At 30.7% G+C, this 18,684-nt stretch overlaps 2 protein-coding genes across 5 annotated transcripts in view; one reads left to right on the top strand and one right to left on the bottom strand.

Annotated features, from left to right (window-relative positions):
* Positions 1–5,814, top strand: part of LOC139501589 (afadin- and alpha-actinin-binding protein B-like) — a 28,438-nt gene extending 22,624 nt beyond the window's left edge. For 2 of the 3 annotated variants that reach the window (XM_071290718.1, XM_071290713.1), the window contains exons 9-14: positions 380–487; positions 915–1,045; positions 1,550–1,723; positions 2,327–2,423; positions 3,150–3,273; positions 4,200–4,503. In XM_071290718.1, the coding sequence (XP_071146819.1) occupies positions 380–487; positions 915–1,045; positions 1,550–1,723; positions 2,327–2,423; positions 3,150–3,273; positions 4,200–4,377 (812 nt within the window). In that variant the 3' untranslated portion in view covers positions 4,378–4,503. Of the gene's footprint in view, positions 1–379; positions 488–914; positions 1,046–1,549; positions 1,724–2,326; positions 2,424–3,149; positions 3,274–4,199 lie in introns of all 3 variants that reach the window. The other variant, XM_071290707.1, reaches the window with a different exon arrangement.
* A 6,231-nt stretch (positions 5,815–12,045) lies between these two features.
* On the bottom strand, positions 12,046–18,442 carry LOC139501239 (uncharacterized). 2 transcript variants are annotated; one of them, XM_071290267.1, is made up of 7 exons: positions 18,076–18,309; positions 17,344–17,521; positions 16,778–16,905; positions 15,871–15,956; positions 14,348–14,470; positions 13,822–13,864; positions 12,046–12,884 (listed from the first exon to the last, which is right to left on the bottom strand). In XM_071290267.1, exons 1-6 carry the CDS (start codon positions 18,132–18,134, stop codon positions 13,827–13,829), a joined length of 612 nt encoding a protein of 203 aa, XP_071146368.1. In that variant the 5' UTR covers positions 18,135–18,309; the 3' UTR covers positions 12,046–12,884; positions 13,822–13,826. The 2 variants fall into 2 exon arrangements, with proteins under 2 accessions (XP_071146368.1, XP_071146362.1); XM_071290261.1 differs by lacking the exon at positions 13,822–13,864 and having other exon boundaries at positions 18,076–18,442.
* Between the last annotated feature and the right edge of the window lie 242 nt (positions 18,443–18,684).

The following is an 18,684-nucleotide window of genomic DNA, read 5'->3' as shown; positions in this document are numbered from 1 at the left end:
ATACTTTCCACATTTAGACAACCTGTCCTGGAACAGTTGATAGCAACACAATTTTAATTAAAATTTAATAAGCAACTATTAAATTTGTTTAGTTCGTATATGACCATGACTTTACTCTTAAAAAAAATGTACCCTTTTATTTTCGAAGACTTGAATGCGTTTTGTAACATGGACAATCCGACTTGATAGTTAAGGGCAAAGCAGGGTATATTTATTTTTTGTAAGCATGTTATCATTTCAAATTTTTATTTTACAGTAATATCTCTCAATGGGCATTTAGCAGGCATGACTCAATCATTATATTAAATGAATTAAATTCAATTTACTTGCATGTAGTATTAACAAAAAGGATTCTAATAATCTTATTTCTATATTCCAGGATACTTCCAGATGCCGTATGGTTTTATGAAAGACAATCTACAAAAGTCATTCAGGGAAACTTGCAAAAAGATTAAACACAACATGAAGCCTAAAAGACGTTTGCCAAGTAGGTCTTAAAACAGATGAAATTTACTAAAATTTTATGCTACATGTATATAAAAGTACTCTTGTGTATATTGGTTTGTAGTAAAAGGAGATGTAATAATGATATAAAAAATAAGAAGTTCTGTTGGTAATAATGTTCTTGCATAAAACACTAGAGCAGAATTTTATGAAAATAACTCTTAATCTGTCTGTCTTGTCCGTCTGTCTGTCTTGGCGTTCAACAAATATTTCTGTCACATTTTTCTAAGACACTATTAAAAAGAATTACTTCATATATGGCCAGCAGCTTAATAGTGATATGTGGCACATCTAAGAGCTGTCAGGCACCAATTTCCTGTTTGCTGATACTTTGAGGTATGCTAAGCATCACATTGGGTGTAATTTTGCTATTTGTTAGTTTTTACATTAATTATATTTTTGTTTTTTAGGTCCTAATAAAGGTACAGTGAATATTACCCCTCAGCCAAGTGATTCCAAGTTTAAAGGAGAGTATGACAAATTACAGAAACAGATCAGTAAATACAAGGATATCATCAAACAACAGGAAGAACTCATTCAGGTTATTATTACTCATCTTATAAACTCAAGTCATTTTGGAATTTTAATTGTCCCCTGCGCGTCATGTTGTGGAGGACATAGAAATACTGTCTGTCTGTCTGTCTGTCAGTCCATCCATCCGTGCTCCTTTCCTTTTGTTCTTGTTAGTACTCTAATTTGTACAATTAAAGAGATATGCCCCTTGGAAATATTAACTATTATGTAAAATTGCATTGTTAGTGCTCTCATATGTTCAATTTATGCCAGATTTGTATAAAATTGATATCAAAGGTTCATACAAGTAAATGGTAAAACAGCACAATTTTCCTTAACCATATTTTTAAAAAGTTTACAGAAGTTTTTCAAATATTAGAACTTTTGAATCTCTATTAAAGTATATTCTGAAAAAACATTTTTTTGTAAACCGTTACAAATTTTTACTGAAAAAAAAGAACAAAAAAATAGTAATTTTAGTTTACAATTGAAAGTACAAATACTTCACTGTAAATACATTTTTTAATTTCAGCAATCTATAACTTCTCAGTCCAGGTCAATGGAGAATTCCTTCCTGCATGAATCACATCTCCTACAAGAGAAAGAAACATTGTCAGAACAGAAAAGATGTTTTTTCCAAGAAAAAGCTAATTTTGAAAAGGAGAGGAAACACTTCACAGAGGCAGCCATTAGACTGGGTAGAGAGGTACATATTGTGAACAAAAGTTCTGAAATTTCTTTCATGCGATTTTCAGTCACTATTCTAGGACTTAAATTCCAGTATCTTTATTTTGAACAATGAAATTTAAACTGAACTTCATAACAAAACTGAACCTCAATCCAAAGTTTTGCTGGATGACAGTTTGTACTTGTTTTGTAAAAGGCTTTCAGAATAATATGTGGAATGATACAGTATCAAACTTCAATGATTTTATTTTTAATGACTTAAAACAGAAATATCCTTAGGAATTGATCATGCTACTTACATTTTTGAGAAAGCAAAAGTTTTCTAGCTGATTATAAATTAGAATTTAATTTGTCTTAGCGCATTCACAACTCCCCATTCCAGATCTTTCCATTTTATGGGCCTTCTTGCCTTATAGACAGTTATTGATAACTTTATATGGCACTTCAATTAAGGTTACATTTTTTAATTAACCAAGTATTTATAGTGACATACTGGTACATCATACAAAAAAAATCCCGCTTCTCATTTTAAAGCATAAGTGTCAACAATTTACTGGTACGAATTGTACGATGCAGGAAGAAATATTGTCCTAATATTTTTATTGATTTCATTGTTTTTCAGAGACAAAGCTTTGAAGTGGAAAAGGCAAATGTATTAAAGAATGATTTTTTACAAATTTCTCCATTCACAAAATCTAGCTCAGCCACACCACAAAAAGGTAAGTAGAAATATCATTTTAGACAGGAATAAAAAAATTGATTAGTTGGACATTTTGAATACAGTGTAACCTACCTAATCCAACACTTGACAATTCCAACACCCTCCTTTAACCAAAATATTTTCATGGTCCCAAAACATGCCTATCCTTGAAGAAACAATCTGAGTATTCCAACACCCTGCTTAATCTGACATTTTTTTCTGATCCCCTAGTGTGTCAGATTACTCAGGTTGCACTGTACTAATCATGATATGTAAAAATTTTAAATTTTAATGTTTAAGGGCCCTGATATAATCATTAATTATGAGAGGATGAGAGTTTAAGTTTACCTTTTTCAATACTTTAATTTTCATTGTTAGCTTACTTAAGCAAAAAAATGCATTAGAGAAATTTGTTCACTACTGTTTAGAAGGATGAGTTAATGTAAAACTAAACATCATTTTATTTAGCTTCTATCCAGTGAAGTTCGGTCTCACTTAAGTTTATCTATCTTTAAAGGAATTCAAAATATACTAGAATTTACTGACTTTTTAAATCAACAAAGTTTGACTTGTCAGAGATGCAACAGGAATTTAACCAGGAGCAACAAAATAATCAGACTTATTTAAGTTTTTAGAAACACAATGAGGTTCATCTGTGTTTGTGCCTACTCTTTATCTCTCATTTATTTATAAATGAATATTCAATCTGTAATAAAATGTTGATAATCTTTTGTATATATTAAAGGTGAAGGAACTCGTTTGTTGCCATCTACTCCTGTCTTCTCACCTGCTCCATCTGGTAAACCAAAGACACCATCCACTGTAGAATTGTATAAAATATTAGGATTGACACCAAAAGACTTATCCAGGTTTGTACAAGTGTCCATAGAATTGTATAAGATATTAGGTTTGACACCAAAAGACTGATCCAGGTTTGTATAAGTGTCCATAGAATTGTATAAGATATTAGGTTTGACACCAAAAGACTGATCCAGGTTTGTACAAGTGTCAATAGAATTGTATAAGATATTAGGTTTGACACCAAAAGACTTATCCAGGTTTGTACAAGTGTCCATAGAATTGTATAAGATAGTAGGATTGACACCCGAAGACTTATCCAGGTTTGTACAAGTGTCAATACTTAAATCAATGTTGATATCCTGAGACCAGTCACTGACTGGAGTAAGTCTTGAAAATCTCATGTACAAAAAAAGAAATTTTTGTGATAACTTGACCTCAGACTTTTCCATGTAAATCATTAAAGTGTATTTGATCCATTTAGTATGAAATTGCTGGTAAAAAACAGACTGATATTGTGGTTATCAAATAGCATTATAGAAAAATTAACTAACAGTGGGCTCTATGTACTATATTTTGTGCCAATTATCTTGGTTTGCTATCCAATTAACATTTACTGTTTTAATCTTTGCTACGTCTATTATAAAACAACATTATCACAGTATATAATGTCTTTTGTTTCATCTTTAAAATTCATTAGACAAAATATATAAATTTTGTGGGGTAAACATCAAGAAAACAGACAAAACACAGGTCTATTTTAAGAGGTGTCATTAACAGTGTCCACACCATATGGCAATCTTTAAGTTACTATGTAGAAAATTTGTTAATGGATCAAACAACAGACAAACAATGATAACTATATTTAAAAAAATAAGTCCCTGGCAACCACTGACATTTATATATATTAAGATGGTATAATATAATAATTATAAAACTTCTTTGATAATACTATTTTTTTGGTCTAAATTAAAATTATTTATATATTTATATTTAGGCGAGAGAAGAGTACTCCATCAGACATACAAGATGACAGAGTATCAACATCAGAATCAGTACTGACACAGTCGTGTAACTCAGCTCCATGTGATCTTAGGTCTCTGTCAGACATTCATATCGCACCACGAAGAACTTTGTTCCGAAGCTCAAGTACTGGGGACGATTTAGATGTATGAGTTGTTCTCCTTCATGAAAGGGTACTTACAAAAGCATGAAATGAAATACATAGATCTCATAAATGAATTTATATCTGCCTCAGTGTGAATTGTATATTTTTATAATGTATGTATGTTCTGTTGTTCAAGTGAGAGTCAATAGCGCTATTTTCTAATGTTATTTGTTGGTTATGTTTTGTTGAGAAATTGGATTTAGAGTATTTTGTGCTAATATTAGCTTTTGCTATGATATAACTGTATGTAAATGCTATATTGACAAAACTATTTAGAATGGGGACAATGACTTAAGTTTCTCTTGTTTAGTACTGTACTCAGAGGTCCTAGTTATTTATATTGTTTAAAGAAATTTTGAAAGCAAGATCTTATAAATTTTGAAGAAATCTGAATTGAAATACTCATCTGTCTTAAATATTTCTCCTTAATATTAAATGTAAGTGTGGATATTATTATGATTTATTTGACTTAATATACATGTGAATGGATAACCATTAATTTTGAATGAATGTGTGTTTAAAAAGATTGGTCCTTTTTTTTGAAAAATAATTGAAAACTAAGTAAGGAGCATCTAGCAACTTAATATAAAAGCTTTAAACATTTGTTGCTTGGAACTGTTAATGTCATATGAACAGACCTAGTCCTTTAAATTTTAAATTTGATTTGACTTTTATATTCAAGTTCTTTTTAGGGAAGTTTGTTTTGAATGTAAGGACATTTAAACAGATATTATAAATGATATATAAACCATATATAAATGTATACAGCTTTAAATGTTTATGGTGCAATTAACAGTTTTATATACTGTATCAAGTGTACAAAGTCATCCGTCCTTTCATAAAAATTTCTACTCGATCAGGAATACCGTTTTTTTGGAAACACAATTTCTTTTTTTTTACCATCTTATTTCAAACATGCGATAACAAATATGAATAGATATATTTTTAAATTCTTACATAACATAAGTACATTTTATGCACTGTGGTCAGAACATCATATATATGTAAGTCATGTGATTATCATGTCATTCCATTAGTCATGTGATCATCATGTCATTCCATCAGTCGTGATCATCGTGTCTTTCCATCAGTCATGTGATTAGAACATCATTCCGTCAGTCATGTGATCATCATGTCATTCCATCAGTCATGTGATCATCACATCATTCCATCAGTCATGTGATCATTTCACCATTCATTCAGTCATGTGATCATCAAGTCATTTCATCAGGCATGTTATCAAAACATCATTCAATCAGTCATGTAATCAGAACATCATTCCATCAGTCATGTGATCAAAACATCATTACATGAGTCATGTGATCATCATGTCATTTTATCAGGCATGTGATCAAAACATTACATCAGTCATGTGATCAGAACATCATTCCATCAGTCATGTGATCAGAACATCATTACTGTATTTACATCAGTCATGTGATCAGTACATCATTACTGTATTTACATCAGTCATGTGATCATCATGTCAATCCATCAGTCATGTGATCAGAACATCATGCCATCAGTCATGTAATCAGAACATCATTACATCAGTCGTGTGATTATAATGTCAGTGTCATTCCAAGGTCATGTGATCATGTCATTCCATTAGTCATGTGATCATCATGTCATTCCAAGGTCATGTGATTATTATGTCATACTGTAGGTCATGTTATCTTAATACCATTCCATCAGTCAAGTGATCATCATATCATTCTTTCCAACACCCACCATTTCCTCAGTCATGTTATTATCATGTCATTCTGTGACGGTTATTCTGTCAGTCATTAGATCATCATATCATTTCATCAGTCATGTGATTATATTGTTATGTGATCATTACTTCATTCCATCAGAAATGTGATTATTTTTACATTCCATAACCAATGTATTCATAACAATGTTTCAACATTGATACATATATATTTCTGTAATTTATGAAAAAAATCATAATTCCATGATAATATACATCTGTCATTATTGCTGAAAAACATTCCATAAGCTAGAAAAAAACTTTGATAGAAAATTACTTTGGAAAATTTTTGTTTCTATGCATGTTTCCGCTCTTACCTGGCATTGCCTAATTCTGACATGTTTTCTATTTATTCCTCCTAAATTGCACTTTTTTTTTTTTTTTTTTAATCTTTGAACTGATTGGACAAAATGTTTGAAGACTTTAACCAGTTGACAATGTTTCATTTAACTTTTTATCTACATTGATGAGACAAATTTAATAACTACTGGACTCTATCTTTATTTGATGTAAATTCAAATTTCCAATGTACATTTATTAATAGTACTTCGTAATGGGAATAGCCGATTTATCAATTTATTTTCTTGATTTGAATGATTAATTTCATTAAAGCCATATTATATTTCCAATAGTTTTGATGGTTTCAACATTGGTATAAAGCTGCTATTATCACCCCTATTTTAAACAAGATTGGCTACTTTACCTCTCTTTGATATCTACGAGTATTTCCTCAATATCTCAAATATAATAGTAGTGGTAATCACTAGAGAGCAGTTATTATTAGGGAGTGTCCAATAACAAAGTTGTTAACAGGTATTTCTCTAATTTTTGTGCTATTTTCACATTTCCTGACCGGTGTGAGAAAAATATTTCTCCTCACTAGTGAAAAATCTGTTCTCGGCAAATAATAGGTCGAAATTTGATTATGACGTCTAAATGTTTTGTTTTCCTCTGAATTTTTCTATTGTGACGTCATGAAAAAAGGCGACCATGCCTGATGACGTCGCATATAAAGAACACAAATTTCTGAAAATCTTTGAAAAAGAAGGATAAAAATCATCAGAGAAACAGATTCCTACACTATAACTCGTGTATTACGATATTTCTCCACTCTCGACAGTTAAATTTTAGTTATTTAAAGAGCTCGGCAAGCCTCGCGCTTTAAATAATAAAATTTAACTGTCTCGAGTGGAGAAATATCGTAATACACTTGTTGCAGTGTAGGAATCTATATGTTTATGATCTGACTTTATTACTGTAAGAAATTTCTATAATGGGATGTTGTATAATTTACATAATATATAAACAAGGGTACTTACATGGTCACTGTATTCAGCATAATGTATACAATATATTGCTCAATGCACATTAATGTATAAAGATATTTTTATGTTTCTTTTCTTTTGATAGATTTATAATTTGCTGTATAATTGTTTTCTTGTATGTATAAATTGTTTAACATATAAATACATATCATTATTTTATTGACATACCTACACCTAGAGTCACACAAAGCATGCCACTTCTATGGTGATCATAGGAAATGTGTATTTAAAAAAAATCAAATGACAAATAAGTGGACAAAAATCTTACAAGATTTTTATCGCAAAGTCATAAACATGCATAATTTTCTTGTCTGTTATATGTATTAAATGGCAAACTTGAATGCAAGAAATGTGTTTTTGCTGATGAATTGATAAATGCTCTAGATGATGTGTATCAGAAAATAATAAGATTGTGGAAAGGTGGTTTTAAGGGCATACGATACAGTTTTGATCCCATATTTACATTTTGATAAAAAAAATTCCATATAGACTATATAGGTCGTATTTTTTCTTTCGAAAGAAAGACATAACTGTTTTGTTTTAAAAGATAAACACAAATTGTTTTTTGCTAAATAATTTGTAATTTCTGTATTTTATAAGTATCCTAAAAAATTATACATTTTTTATTTCGAAATGCTCATATTTATCAAATGTTCATGAATGTAGAAAAAAACATAATTTTTTGCTGTATATTTATCAAATTTTTAAAAAATGCACTATTTACGTTTTCATGAAAATTGGCACACATAATCTTCTTACGTAACCAAACCAAATGGCATTTTAAAATAGAAGGGTCCATAAACTTGTTTTCAAGTTAGATAAGTTTGAATGATAAAAATCAGTTGAAAACTGAATCTTTTCCCAATAGTTTGACGTCGCGAAAATAACAAATTACGTTAGCAACATCATTACCTCCCCTGTAACTGTATCATATACCCTTAAGTTATTTATCAGAGTTCAGAAGGAAAATATTTACTTTGTAGATCAAGGTTGCATCTCAATTTACCTTTCTGAAGTGTATTAATATGTGCTTTCTGCATTTATATCCTATATTTATAGATTATTGTTGATCATCTCAATGAGATTGATTTTCTCGCTTGAGCCGATATGGATCGAGTTGAGATGACCAATGATAATCTGTTTATCGCTATTTTACCTATGACAACGTTGTCAATTTTATTAGCAACGCCACATGCCTCCTTAGTTTCTAAAGATAATTATCCATCTCAAGCGAGTAGCATGATATGAAAAATTATCACAAAAAAAGATCAAAGGAAAAATGCACAAAATAGCAATAAAAGGATATATCTCAGAATATCAAACCAGATGGGTTTTGGTACGTTAAATCCATGCAGATTTTTTTTGTTTCAATTATAGAGATGAGCAGAATGATGACTAGATACATACTTAATTTTTAGTAAGCTTAATATAACTATTGAGAAAAAATAACCAAATATTTAGGTAAATATCATTTATTGTCAGCAAAATGATTAATACTTGAATTTATGGTCTGCTCTGTAATTCTAGTATCTGGGTTTCAAGATGTGAGCATGCATTAACAGGGACGTCACAATGTGTCAGAAGATATCAAGCTTGCTCTTGTCCATCCTTAATCTGCCTAAAGGAGAGAAAAAAGACCACTAATAGAACAATAAACAGATTATCAGGATTGGTACACAAGTATCTTTAAATATAAAAAATGTGAAGGTTTACTGCTAACTTGCTTAAAAGGATCACTGAGGATATTTTACAATATTATTAATTCGTATATATTAATTAATTTGAATCGTTCAGCGATAGACACATGTTAAACTATATTTTCGAAGGTAGATAAAAAAAAACGGTGGAAAGCAAAAGGCATATTGCCCAGCAAGAAGCATATTGCCCGGTTATTTTTAGAATATCTAAAAACCGACATACTTTGTGACGTCATGTAATTAATTTCACTGATGATGATGATATAAAAAGTTTTGAATAAAAAATAAATATGATCGATTATTTGAAGAAAAAAAATCTTCAAATACATAAAATGTAAAAAAAAAAAGAAAGAAAAAAAAGTAAATGAAATAACAACTTATATGTTGTTATAAATGTCTAGGAGACAATACGATATCTATAAAATTCCAACAAAATCAAATGACAATTTTGATACAAATATGGTAGGAAATTAATAATATAACAATTATAGCCTATTTATGAGGTCAATACAGGATATATCGACCCAAAGAAGTATATCGACCTCAGACTTTGTCCTCAGTCAATTTACTTCTTTCAGGTCAATATATCCTTGTATCGACCTCATACAAAGGCTATAACTGTATATTATCAATGTGTAGAAAACACAATAATCTATACATATTTTATTTGCAAATTATTCTAAATGGATTTTTTTTTGTGTAAATGCAAGTCCTACTGTTTAGAATGAAAATTATAAAGTATGGTCTTAAAATGCAAACATGATTAGGTAGTATTGAGGCTACTGAATATAGTTGGTGGGGGGGGGGGAGCACTTTTTACCTGGTTTAGACATTTTATTTAAGAGTGTTATCTTTCTATAAATTACAATGCATTTATAGCTTATAATTATGCCACTTGCTGTCATATTTGTAGTGCTTGTGCCTTGCCAAATCACCAAATATAGTGGTACTTCTCTATTATAACAAAATAACTGCCATGCCATCCATCATACAGATTTTTATTTTTGTTATATATTTTCTTTGTAATTTCACTATGTTTACAGGTTAATAAAGTTTATTTATTTCATTTTAAAGTTTTGTTTATTGATGACTGAACTATACCTTTTGTTTTATTTTACCTGCATCCATTCAGTAGGAGTTGAAGTGCATGACATTTTTACTTCATTACTGTCCTTTAAGTATTATCTAATGATTTTAACTGTAAATGTCCTTGCATACTATTCAATGCTTATGCATGCCCATAGATTAATTCATTATGTGTGTAGATGCAGTCATATTTGTAAAAACCATCTAAAAACAGGTTCTTTTATTGCTGTTACTTCCATTTCTTTGCCTTTGGAAAGAAAAGGCAGAAAATTAATTCTCTGACCTTCTTTCCAGTAACAGTATTCACACTGCCTATCTTTCATTGTTTTGTTTTCCCCTACTGAGTAAAGTGGACAGTAAATATTTGTTGTTTTGTCTGTTTGTATAGCTCTCCACACTTTAATTCCAAAATTTTCATTAACTAGAACATTGATTTCAATTAAACCATAAAAGAATCATATGTATCAGATGCCATTGTGTACCTTTTTTAAAACATTTTATTTTTATCTAATAGGAAATCATGAAAATGACCATACCTTTTAAAGGGTTAGCCATTTTAAAACTGTAGATTATGCCAACTATATACATGTTTATGTGCAGCTCCAATTTTTTTTTACCAAATGATTTTGGAGTTTACCATATCTTTAATAAACAGCTGCGCCATGGGTGCATGATATGCCCGACGTCTTGTGTGGAAGTTTTATGCAATAATCATAAATAGTTTCTGAGAAAGTTTTAAGCAATAACCATTTATTGTTTTTGAGACATGGCGGGACATGTGAAACCCTACCCTGTTTTTTTTTTACAAATATCACTTAAATAAAATTTTGAATCAAACCAAAAAGTATACAGATCTTTAGATTAATATAACAAAGAAGTGTGTACAGTTTCAAGCAATAATCATAAATTGTTTTTGAGATACGGCGCGACATGTAAAAAAAAAACCTCCCCTTTTTTACAAAATACTCAATAACTCAAAAATAAAATTTTGAGTCATCACCAAAAAGTATACAGATCTCTAGACTAATATAACAAAGAAGTGTGTAAAGTTTTAAGCAATAATCATAAATTGTTTTTGAGATACGGCACGACATGTAAAAACCCCCTCCCCCTTTTTTTACAAAATAGTCAATAACTTAATACGGTGCGACATGTGAAAAAAAAACACACCCCTGTTTTAGTTACAAAGTGCTGTAACTCAAAAAGTTTAAATCTTATTTTCACTAAAAAGTATACAGATCATTTGACCATCATAAAAAACAACTATATTAAGTTTCATGAAATTTAGATAAGTCGTTCTCAAGTTACAGTGCGACATGTTTAAGAAGGACAGACAGACGGACAGACGAAACGGACAGACTGATGGACAGACGAAACGGACAGACGAAACGGAACGACTGATGGACAGACGGACGGACACCGGACATTTGTATACAATAATACGTCCCGTCAAATTTTTGACGGGCGTATAAAAACTATTCTTGAATTTGAATTTGTTTCTAGCTTTTATGTCATTTGGTCAATGGTGGAAAGTTGTCTCATTGGCAATCATATCACATCTTATTTTGATATACTGTGGATTGATTTATACTACGATATTTGATTTCGTGTTTTTGACTTATTTTGCATACAAGCCAATGGAAACTTTGTACTACTTTGAACACTTAAATTTGAGGTTCAGGTATACCCATGAATAAATAGGAATCCACAGTAGTTGTTTTCAAAATTATCTAAATTGAATTTTGTGTAGTGATTTTTTTTCCTTCCTATTTTAAGAAACCCATTAAGGAATTGTGAAGAAAAAAATACATACATACAATAATCTTTGTTTATTATTACAGGCACTAAGAAATAACAAATACATTAACAAAGATATAACAATACTGTTGATGAGCAAAAGGTCAATACTGATTGGTTAAATACTGCAATATAATCTCATCTGCATATTTAAATTGGCAAGTATTATGTTTCTTCAAATTATCATAAATATACTGTGTTTACATCCTTAAAATACCATTTTCTGCCGAAATTTCAAGTAATGATATAGATCAAAGGTTTGATGACATCCATGTTATCCTGTCCCTCGACATTTTATAGGAATAAGCAAATTTTTACAGCATTTTCCTTTTGTTACACATCCCCTTCCAACACATGCCAATAAACCGTTGATCTGCCCTTGTTCATATAAGATCTTATTTGACATTTTCAGAAGTTACAATGAAAACAGATAATAATTACTTCTGAAATATGTAAAGATAAGGAAAATGTACTTTGTGATTGCTACATATCTATAGGATTTCCACTAACAGGGTCTATAAACTTGGCTTGGAAATGCAAACATAGCACATTGTTCATGTATTAATAAATAATCTGCACAAACATGTCCTTTATACATTGTGGCAGTAATGATTTTGAGCAAACATCTATAAAATGTTTGACTTCTAGCATAATTATCACTATTTAAAATTTTAGAAAAAATACAAGTCTCTGTTATACAGCCGAAAATTAATCAAATAGGAAAAATTAAATTTTAGTGACAATTCGTTGCAATATAAAATTAGAAAAATGTAAACATGAGCTGGTATCCATTATACAACCTGCCAATGATTATTTTCTATTCCTGGTCGGTTATTTACGTGGTAAGTTGTTAGACCTACAATTATAAAATGTAGAACATTGCAATAAAATATATGAAGTTATATTTAAATTATGATATATAAATATACTATAAATAAATGGAGTTCTTAAAGAGCTTCATAAAACAAATGGAGATGTTGAATAAAATGTTGTTACCCGAGATCTCTCTGATTTTCTGACTTTTTGATTTCGTTAAGTTATAAATTATAAAGTAGGATCTATAATAAGTATTTAAAAAAAAAAGAGTGTAATTTGTCTTTGTAGGTAAAACGCTCTGGCTGCTAAATTTTCTCACTGCATTGAGAACCCATTGGTGACCTCGTAATTAGTTCTAACTGAATTTTGCACATATGTTAGTAATTGCTATAATTATATTTTTTACATCTTTTTATCACCTTATGATATTTTTCAGAGGCAGATCCAGGCATTTTCAAAAGTTGGGGTTTCCAACCAAGGATAAAAGGAGGTGTTCCAACCATATGTCCCAATTCAAACTCATTGATCGGGCCAAAAAAACAAGATTACCTTGTTTCCATACTGTACAAGAGGTTATGGTTTATCTTTTATTATTTGTAATTGACCCTATGTTTTCGTACACTAAACTATACACTTAAGGTAACATTTTCGATGTGTAGTCATGAATTGCCATAAACTATTTCTTCACTTATAAGTTAAAAAAGAACAGATGATGTTTTATATGCAAAAAAATATTTTATCCATTTCTAGATATTAATTATGATGACAAATATTGGTCTGTGCATGAACACAAGGCAAATTTGAAGAAAAAATCTGTGATAATGCAGAGAAGTTAAAATGATTTTTTTGGAAGGATGCAGTGCAGAGGAATTGTGATTTAACTCTCTGTGTCCAAAAATGTTGAGAGGACTCACACAGGCAGAGTGCTCACACAACTTTTAACAATGGCTTATTGTGTAAACACTGACAAGATATACCTTAGTTAACAGTTAAGTCTATCTGGAACACCTGCTGGTTGTACTAAAAACAAGATTTGCACAACATTTATCTACCTTGATTAGATAACATTTTACAAGTGGTTTATAAAATGTAGTTTTTGTCCAGCCTGGAACATTTATGTCACGAAAGTGTGACATAGCAATTCTAGATTCCTTAGTTGACGACATCAACATAATTTTAGGTTCAATCTGTGTGAAATTTGGTCAGAATCTTGGTTATGACCAAAATACTGTATGCAGAGCAAAACTTATAAAAAAAACATTCATTTTATTTTTGTTTTTGAGCAATTTTTCATGTCCAGTGGCAACAACTTCCACAAATCACTCAAAGTTAATCTGTAACTTCTTATGACATGGCTACAATCACAATATCTGCTCACTATGCATTACAGAAAGAAGTTAGCATGCACTCAACAATATCAGGTGCAGAATGCAACTACAAGTCATCTTTGACTTTGGCTTAAGTGTACTAGCTGTAGAATACATCAGTAGGTGCAGTACATACCTTCAATTCTTCCTGGTGTATATGATTGTCTGCTCTTGACTCTAATAGCTCTAGCATCAGGTTGTATCAAATGACCACCAGGAGTTTCATCTATTTTAACATTATCTTCCCATCTAATATGACCTGCAGATAAGAAAAAAACCATATTAATTATTTTAGTATTGAAAAGTGTAACTCTTTCTTAGACTAATTTTTTAAATCAAATCTCAAAGATATACCAGAAAAATGAATACTTCTGAGTTTGGGTCCTTTTGAAGCTTTTTAAATGCCTTAAAATTATCGATAATATAGCTTTTCCTGTTAAATTACATTTTGATTTTATTTAAATAAAAGGCAGGGTGTAAATATATTTTTCCAAATTAAAGTTTGTGTAATTTATTATTTGCGATTAGTATGCTCTGTTATTCCCTTGAATTAGTAAATGAGCATAACATTATATTTGATAATATTTTTGTATACCAATACTCATAGTACTAACGAAGTTACGGTTTCTTCCACTTTGAAACAAATATGTGCCTTTTGCCCTGTTTAAGAGGGGGAAAAGGAACTAGTTTGCTTATGAAAAGAATTTGCCGTAGGACATACTGTACGTAATGTCTATATTCGAAACATGTCAGCAGCATCATTTTTGACAGATATAGTGTAATTTTTTGGTGCATTAGAGCTTGGCAAACATTGAGATAATTCCAAATATTTCGGGCTAGAGTGTGGTGGTCATTTTCGCCATAACTTTCCATGTTTTCTTCAGTTTATGTTTAGGTCTTTTTGTTTTTGAAGTATACAGATATTTCTATATGAAGATAACTTCAAATGCAAAATATTCTTAGCTTGAAAACGTATTTGTTTTGAGTAAAATCATCTGAAAAGTTGGATTAAAGGGTGTATGAAATTTCCTATTTTTTTGTCAACGGGGGACACATATTCGCCGTTTTTACATATCTATTTAAAACCAAATAACTGCAGCTTTAAACAATATTTATCAAATAAATTTCATTATAGACGAATAGCAGACATTTGAAAGGTGTAAAAAAATGAAATTTAGGGCAATCAGTCAAAGAATTACTAAGGAATGCTTCTTTGAATTTTTTTTTTTTCATTCAGGAAATTGGCTGAAAATCGTTGTCCATTTTTCGGTCCTTTGCCGTAAGTGCCGAAATTTAGTCTCATTTTCAAAAATAATCATATTTGTTATAAAAATATAATTTAACGGTATATTTCTTCCATTTCAACCATCCTTTGAAGTTTTTACACCTCAAAATCATAAAACGGCGAAATCAGTGTGTCCACGGCGAATATGAGCGCCCCACTCTATACAAGTTTCAATCATGTTTACAGAGAGAAAGCTTCGATTTTAAAAGCATCCAGAACGTTTTTACATTTAACCGTTTTTTAAACATTAATTGGATCTGAAGTAGAAAACCATCGTTAACATTAGTTTTGTGGTGACTGCACTGAGGATGACATCCAACGGAAAAGAACGCTGGAAATAGACAAACTAATACTCAGTCAATCTAATAACATACCATCTACAAAGACAATTCTATTGCCTCCAGCTTGAAGTACTTCTTTCACGTGTCTCCAGCTACCCCCTGCTCTACCTTGCCGCAATCTGTCAATAAAGCACTTACAGTATTACATACAGTGATCTATAGTTGTCAACTTTTATATCATTTGGTCTCTAGTGGAGATTTTTTACATTGGCAATAATAGTTACTCTTTGGCACATTCCCCATTTCCATTCTCAATTTTACTTCATCGTATTTTTATGTGTTGAAAAAATAGCCTCCTACAAATTCACAGACATTTAAATCTTTGTCATTTGTTCACAGACCCTGTTGGATAGTTGTCTCGCTGGCGTCTCCTTATTTTCAAATAAACATCCACTGAAGTTGACACACTTTTGTCTCAGTTGTTGATATCTTTTATTTCCAAGTATACACAATTATTGAGCACTTTAACCAGTTTTCTGTCATGGTTGTTAAGATACTGATCTATTGTGATTCCATTAATAAAATTGAGGATGGAAATGGGGAATGTGTCAAAGAGACAACAACCCGACCATAGAACAGACAACAGCAGAAGGTCACCAAGTTTGTAATACAGTTAAAAGGTATGAAGCCTTATAGTTGCTGAGAACAAATGACACGAACAAGACCAATATATTTTCCCTACCTTATTGTTTACTATTGTACTTAATGCACCAGTTTGTTTGTACATGAATCCTCTCCGGTGGCGTTTCTAGTTTAGGAATATTGTATATTTCAAATCTTCACAGATCGTGTTTTCATGTGTTTACGCAATAAGAAGACGTTTTTTTCTTCTGAATTTTGAATAAAATTTAAAGCCCGTATTTATCAATTCATAAATAATAACTTTAGGAATACTACAAATGGAATAATGAATTAAACAATCTAAATAGTATAATTATACCTTGGAGGTCCGAATGCTGGGTAACTGGTGGATGGCCATTGATTGCTGACAGTTCTAAATGCTTTGTGGTAATCATCATAACCGGCATTGTGTGAGTATCTGAGATGTGGTGGCACATCTTCGTCTATCTAATAATTAATGGGAATTAAATTAGTATAATATATGCCACTCATAGTTGTTTCCAGAGTGGTGCTACAGGAAAAAAATAATTCAACTGTTAGAATATGTAGCGTTTCTTATTCGAAACATAAATGCAATTTAAAACTTGCTTTTTTTAATCTGAAAGTCTAGGCGACATAAGTTTACTTTGATGTAAAATGTAAGTATACGCTTATCTGCTTGTAAGATGTTGTCCAAAATTCCGCACTGTTTAAAATTGTATGTTATATTAATCAGTGTTGTTTCTTTGAATTTCAATTTTTACATATTTAAAAGACAAGTTTTTTATTTTTTTTATTTTGAAAAATACAATTTTGACTATACTTAACCAACAAAAGACAACTATATCCTTACTCATCATAAATTTAAACCCAACAATGTGCTTATGCCAAAGTGCTTATACTTACCGAAGCCATAGCAGCACCAGGGAGTGGAGCACTACCGAACGCTACCATGTCATTGTTAGAGTTGATTGGTCGAGAATCTCTCATCACATTTGGTAAAGACATCTGCATGGCATTAGGAAGTCCTCTGTTTTGCTTCTGGGTTTTTGACATCCACTGGGACATCTGTGAATAGCTTGTTCTGAAATTGGAAGCTTACTATTATATTTTTACATGAGGGCATATGACATGAGTTAGTAAACGCAGAGATAGACATCTAAAACACAAGAAGAATAATGTCACTACACTGCCACAGAAAAGATGAAGAAACAAATGTATCATAAAACCAACACTACACAGTAAACAAGAGACCAATCAACATCAAATTTTCAAAAACATAAACAAAAAGACCTCGCACTCAACGAGGGCTCCGAAAAGGCTTGTAGTTCCTGTGCCATTTGTAGAAAGTAAAATATCAAAAATACTGAACTCCGAGGAAAATTCAAAACGCTGATGTATCATGCAAAAGGATGAGCGATATTTTTGCTGAAAAAAAAACATCAACAAGATGACCATGCATAGCTTATGTTTCAATTGTTTGTGTACTCCTGAAAAAAATCATCAAAAACACCCTATATACAGAGATCTATAGAAATAGAAATACTTCGTAAATTTACCGAGAGAATTACGGTTAAAGAATAACAGTCGAATGACAATTCAATAATTTTCTAACCCCTGCTGAGACATCGTACTCACCGGAACCTCGTATCTTGTCTTTTTGGACGGTAGGTATATTTTCTGTAATCCAATGACATGCTGACGGCTGGTGTAGACTCTCAAAATCAATTCCTTATTTACTTTTAAATCATTGCAATGTCAATACACTTAATTCATTCAGAAATGGGTATATATTTTTTTTTAACTCATATTGATTGACGCATTCAAATGTTGTTAAGGGTGAATCTACAAGTACATATACTTTCTATGATTTAAAAGTTATGTTTTAAATCACCTACCAACGGAATAGACTCTACCCGAATTAAATTTAAATTTAAAACGATTATTTATTTCGGTATGCAATGTTATAAGGTAACGGTACCGAGTTAAATTGTCTGTATAATACGGATTAATGAACTACTACAATAGATCAAATATTTATATCCCCATATCTTAAACTGTAACAAACAGTATACCACACGTTACATTTAAAGTACACACGTTCATTAATCTGTCATTTATACAAACAATTCATTACCCGTATTTGAGACTAATATATAACACATTTAAGTGTTATATATTAGTAGTCTCAACCCGTATGATATATAGAGTGTAACAGTGAACGAAAATAAAGAACAAAATGTTCAG

Source organism: Mytilus edulis, chromosome 1 (assembly GCF_963676685.1).
Source record: "Mytilus edulis chromosome 1, xbMytEdul2.2, whole genome shotgun sequence".
NCBI classification, from domain to species: Eukaryota; Metazoa; Mollusca; class Bivalvia; order Mytilida; family Mytilidae; genus Mytilus; species Mytilus edulis.
The sequence above is the reverse complement of the archived record's forward strand: the minus strand, read 5'-3'. Positions and strand labels throughout refer to the sequence as shown.

Excerpts from the sequence above, each read along its gene's own strand:
- LOC139501239 (XM_071290261.1), bottom strand. The coding sequence starts at position 18,134 with ATGTCATTGGATTACAGAAAATATACCTACCGTCCAAAAAGACAAGAT. Across the intron at positions 16,906-17,343 it reads CTGGTGCTGCTATGGCTTCG|ATAGACGAAGATGTGCCACC; the intron begins GTAAGTATAAGC and ends ATTAATTATTAG. Across the intron at positions 12,885-14,347 it reads TACACCAGGAAGAATTGAAG|GTCTAACAACTTACCACGTA; the intron begins GTATGTACTGCA and ends TTATAATTGTAG.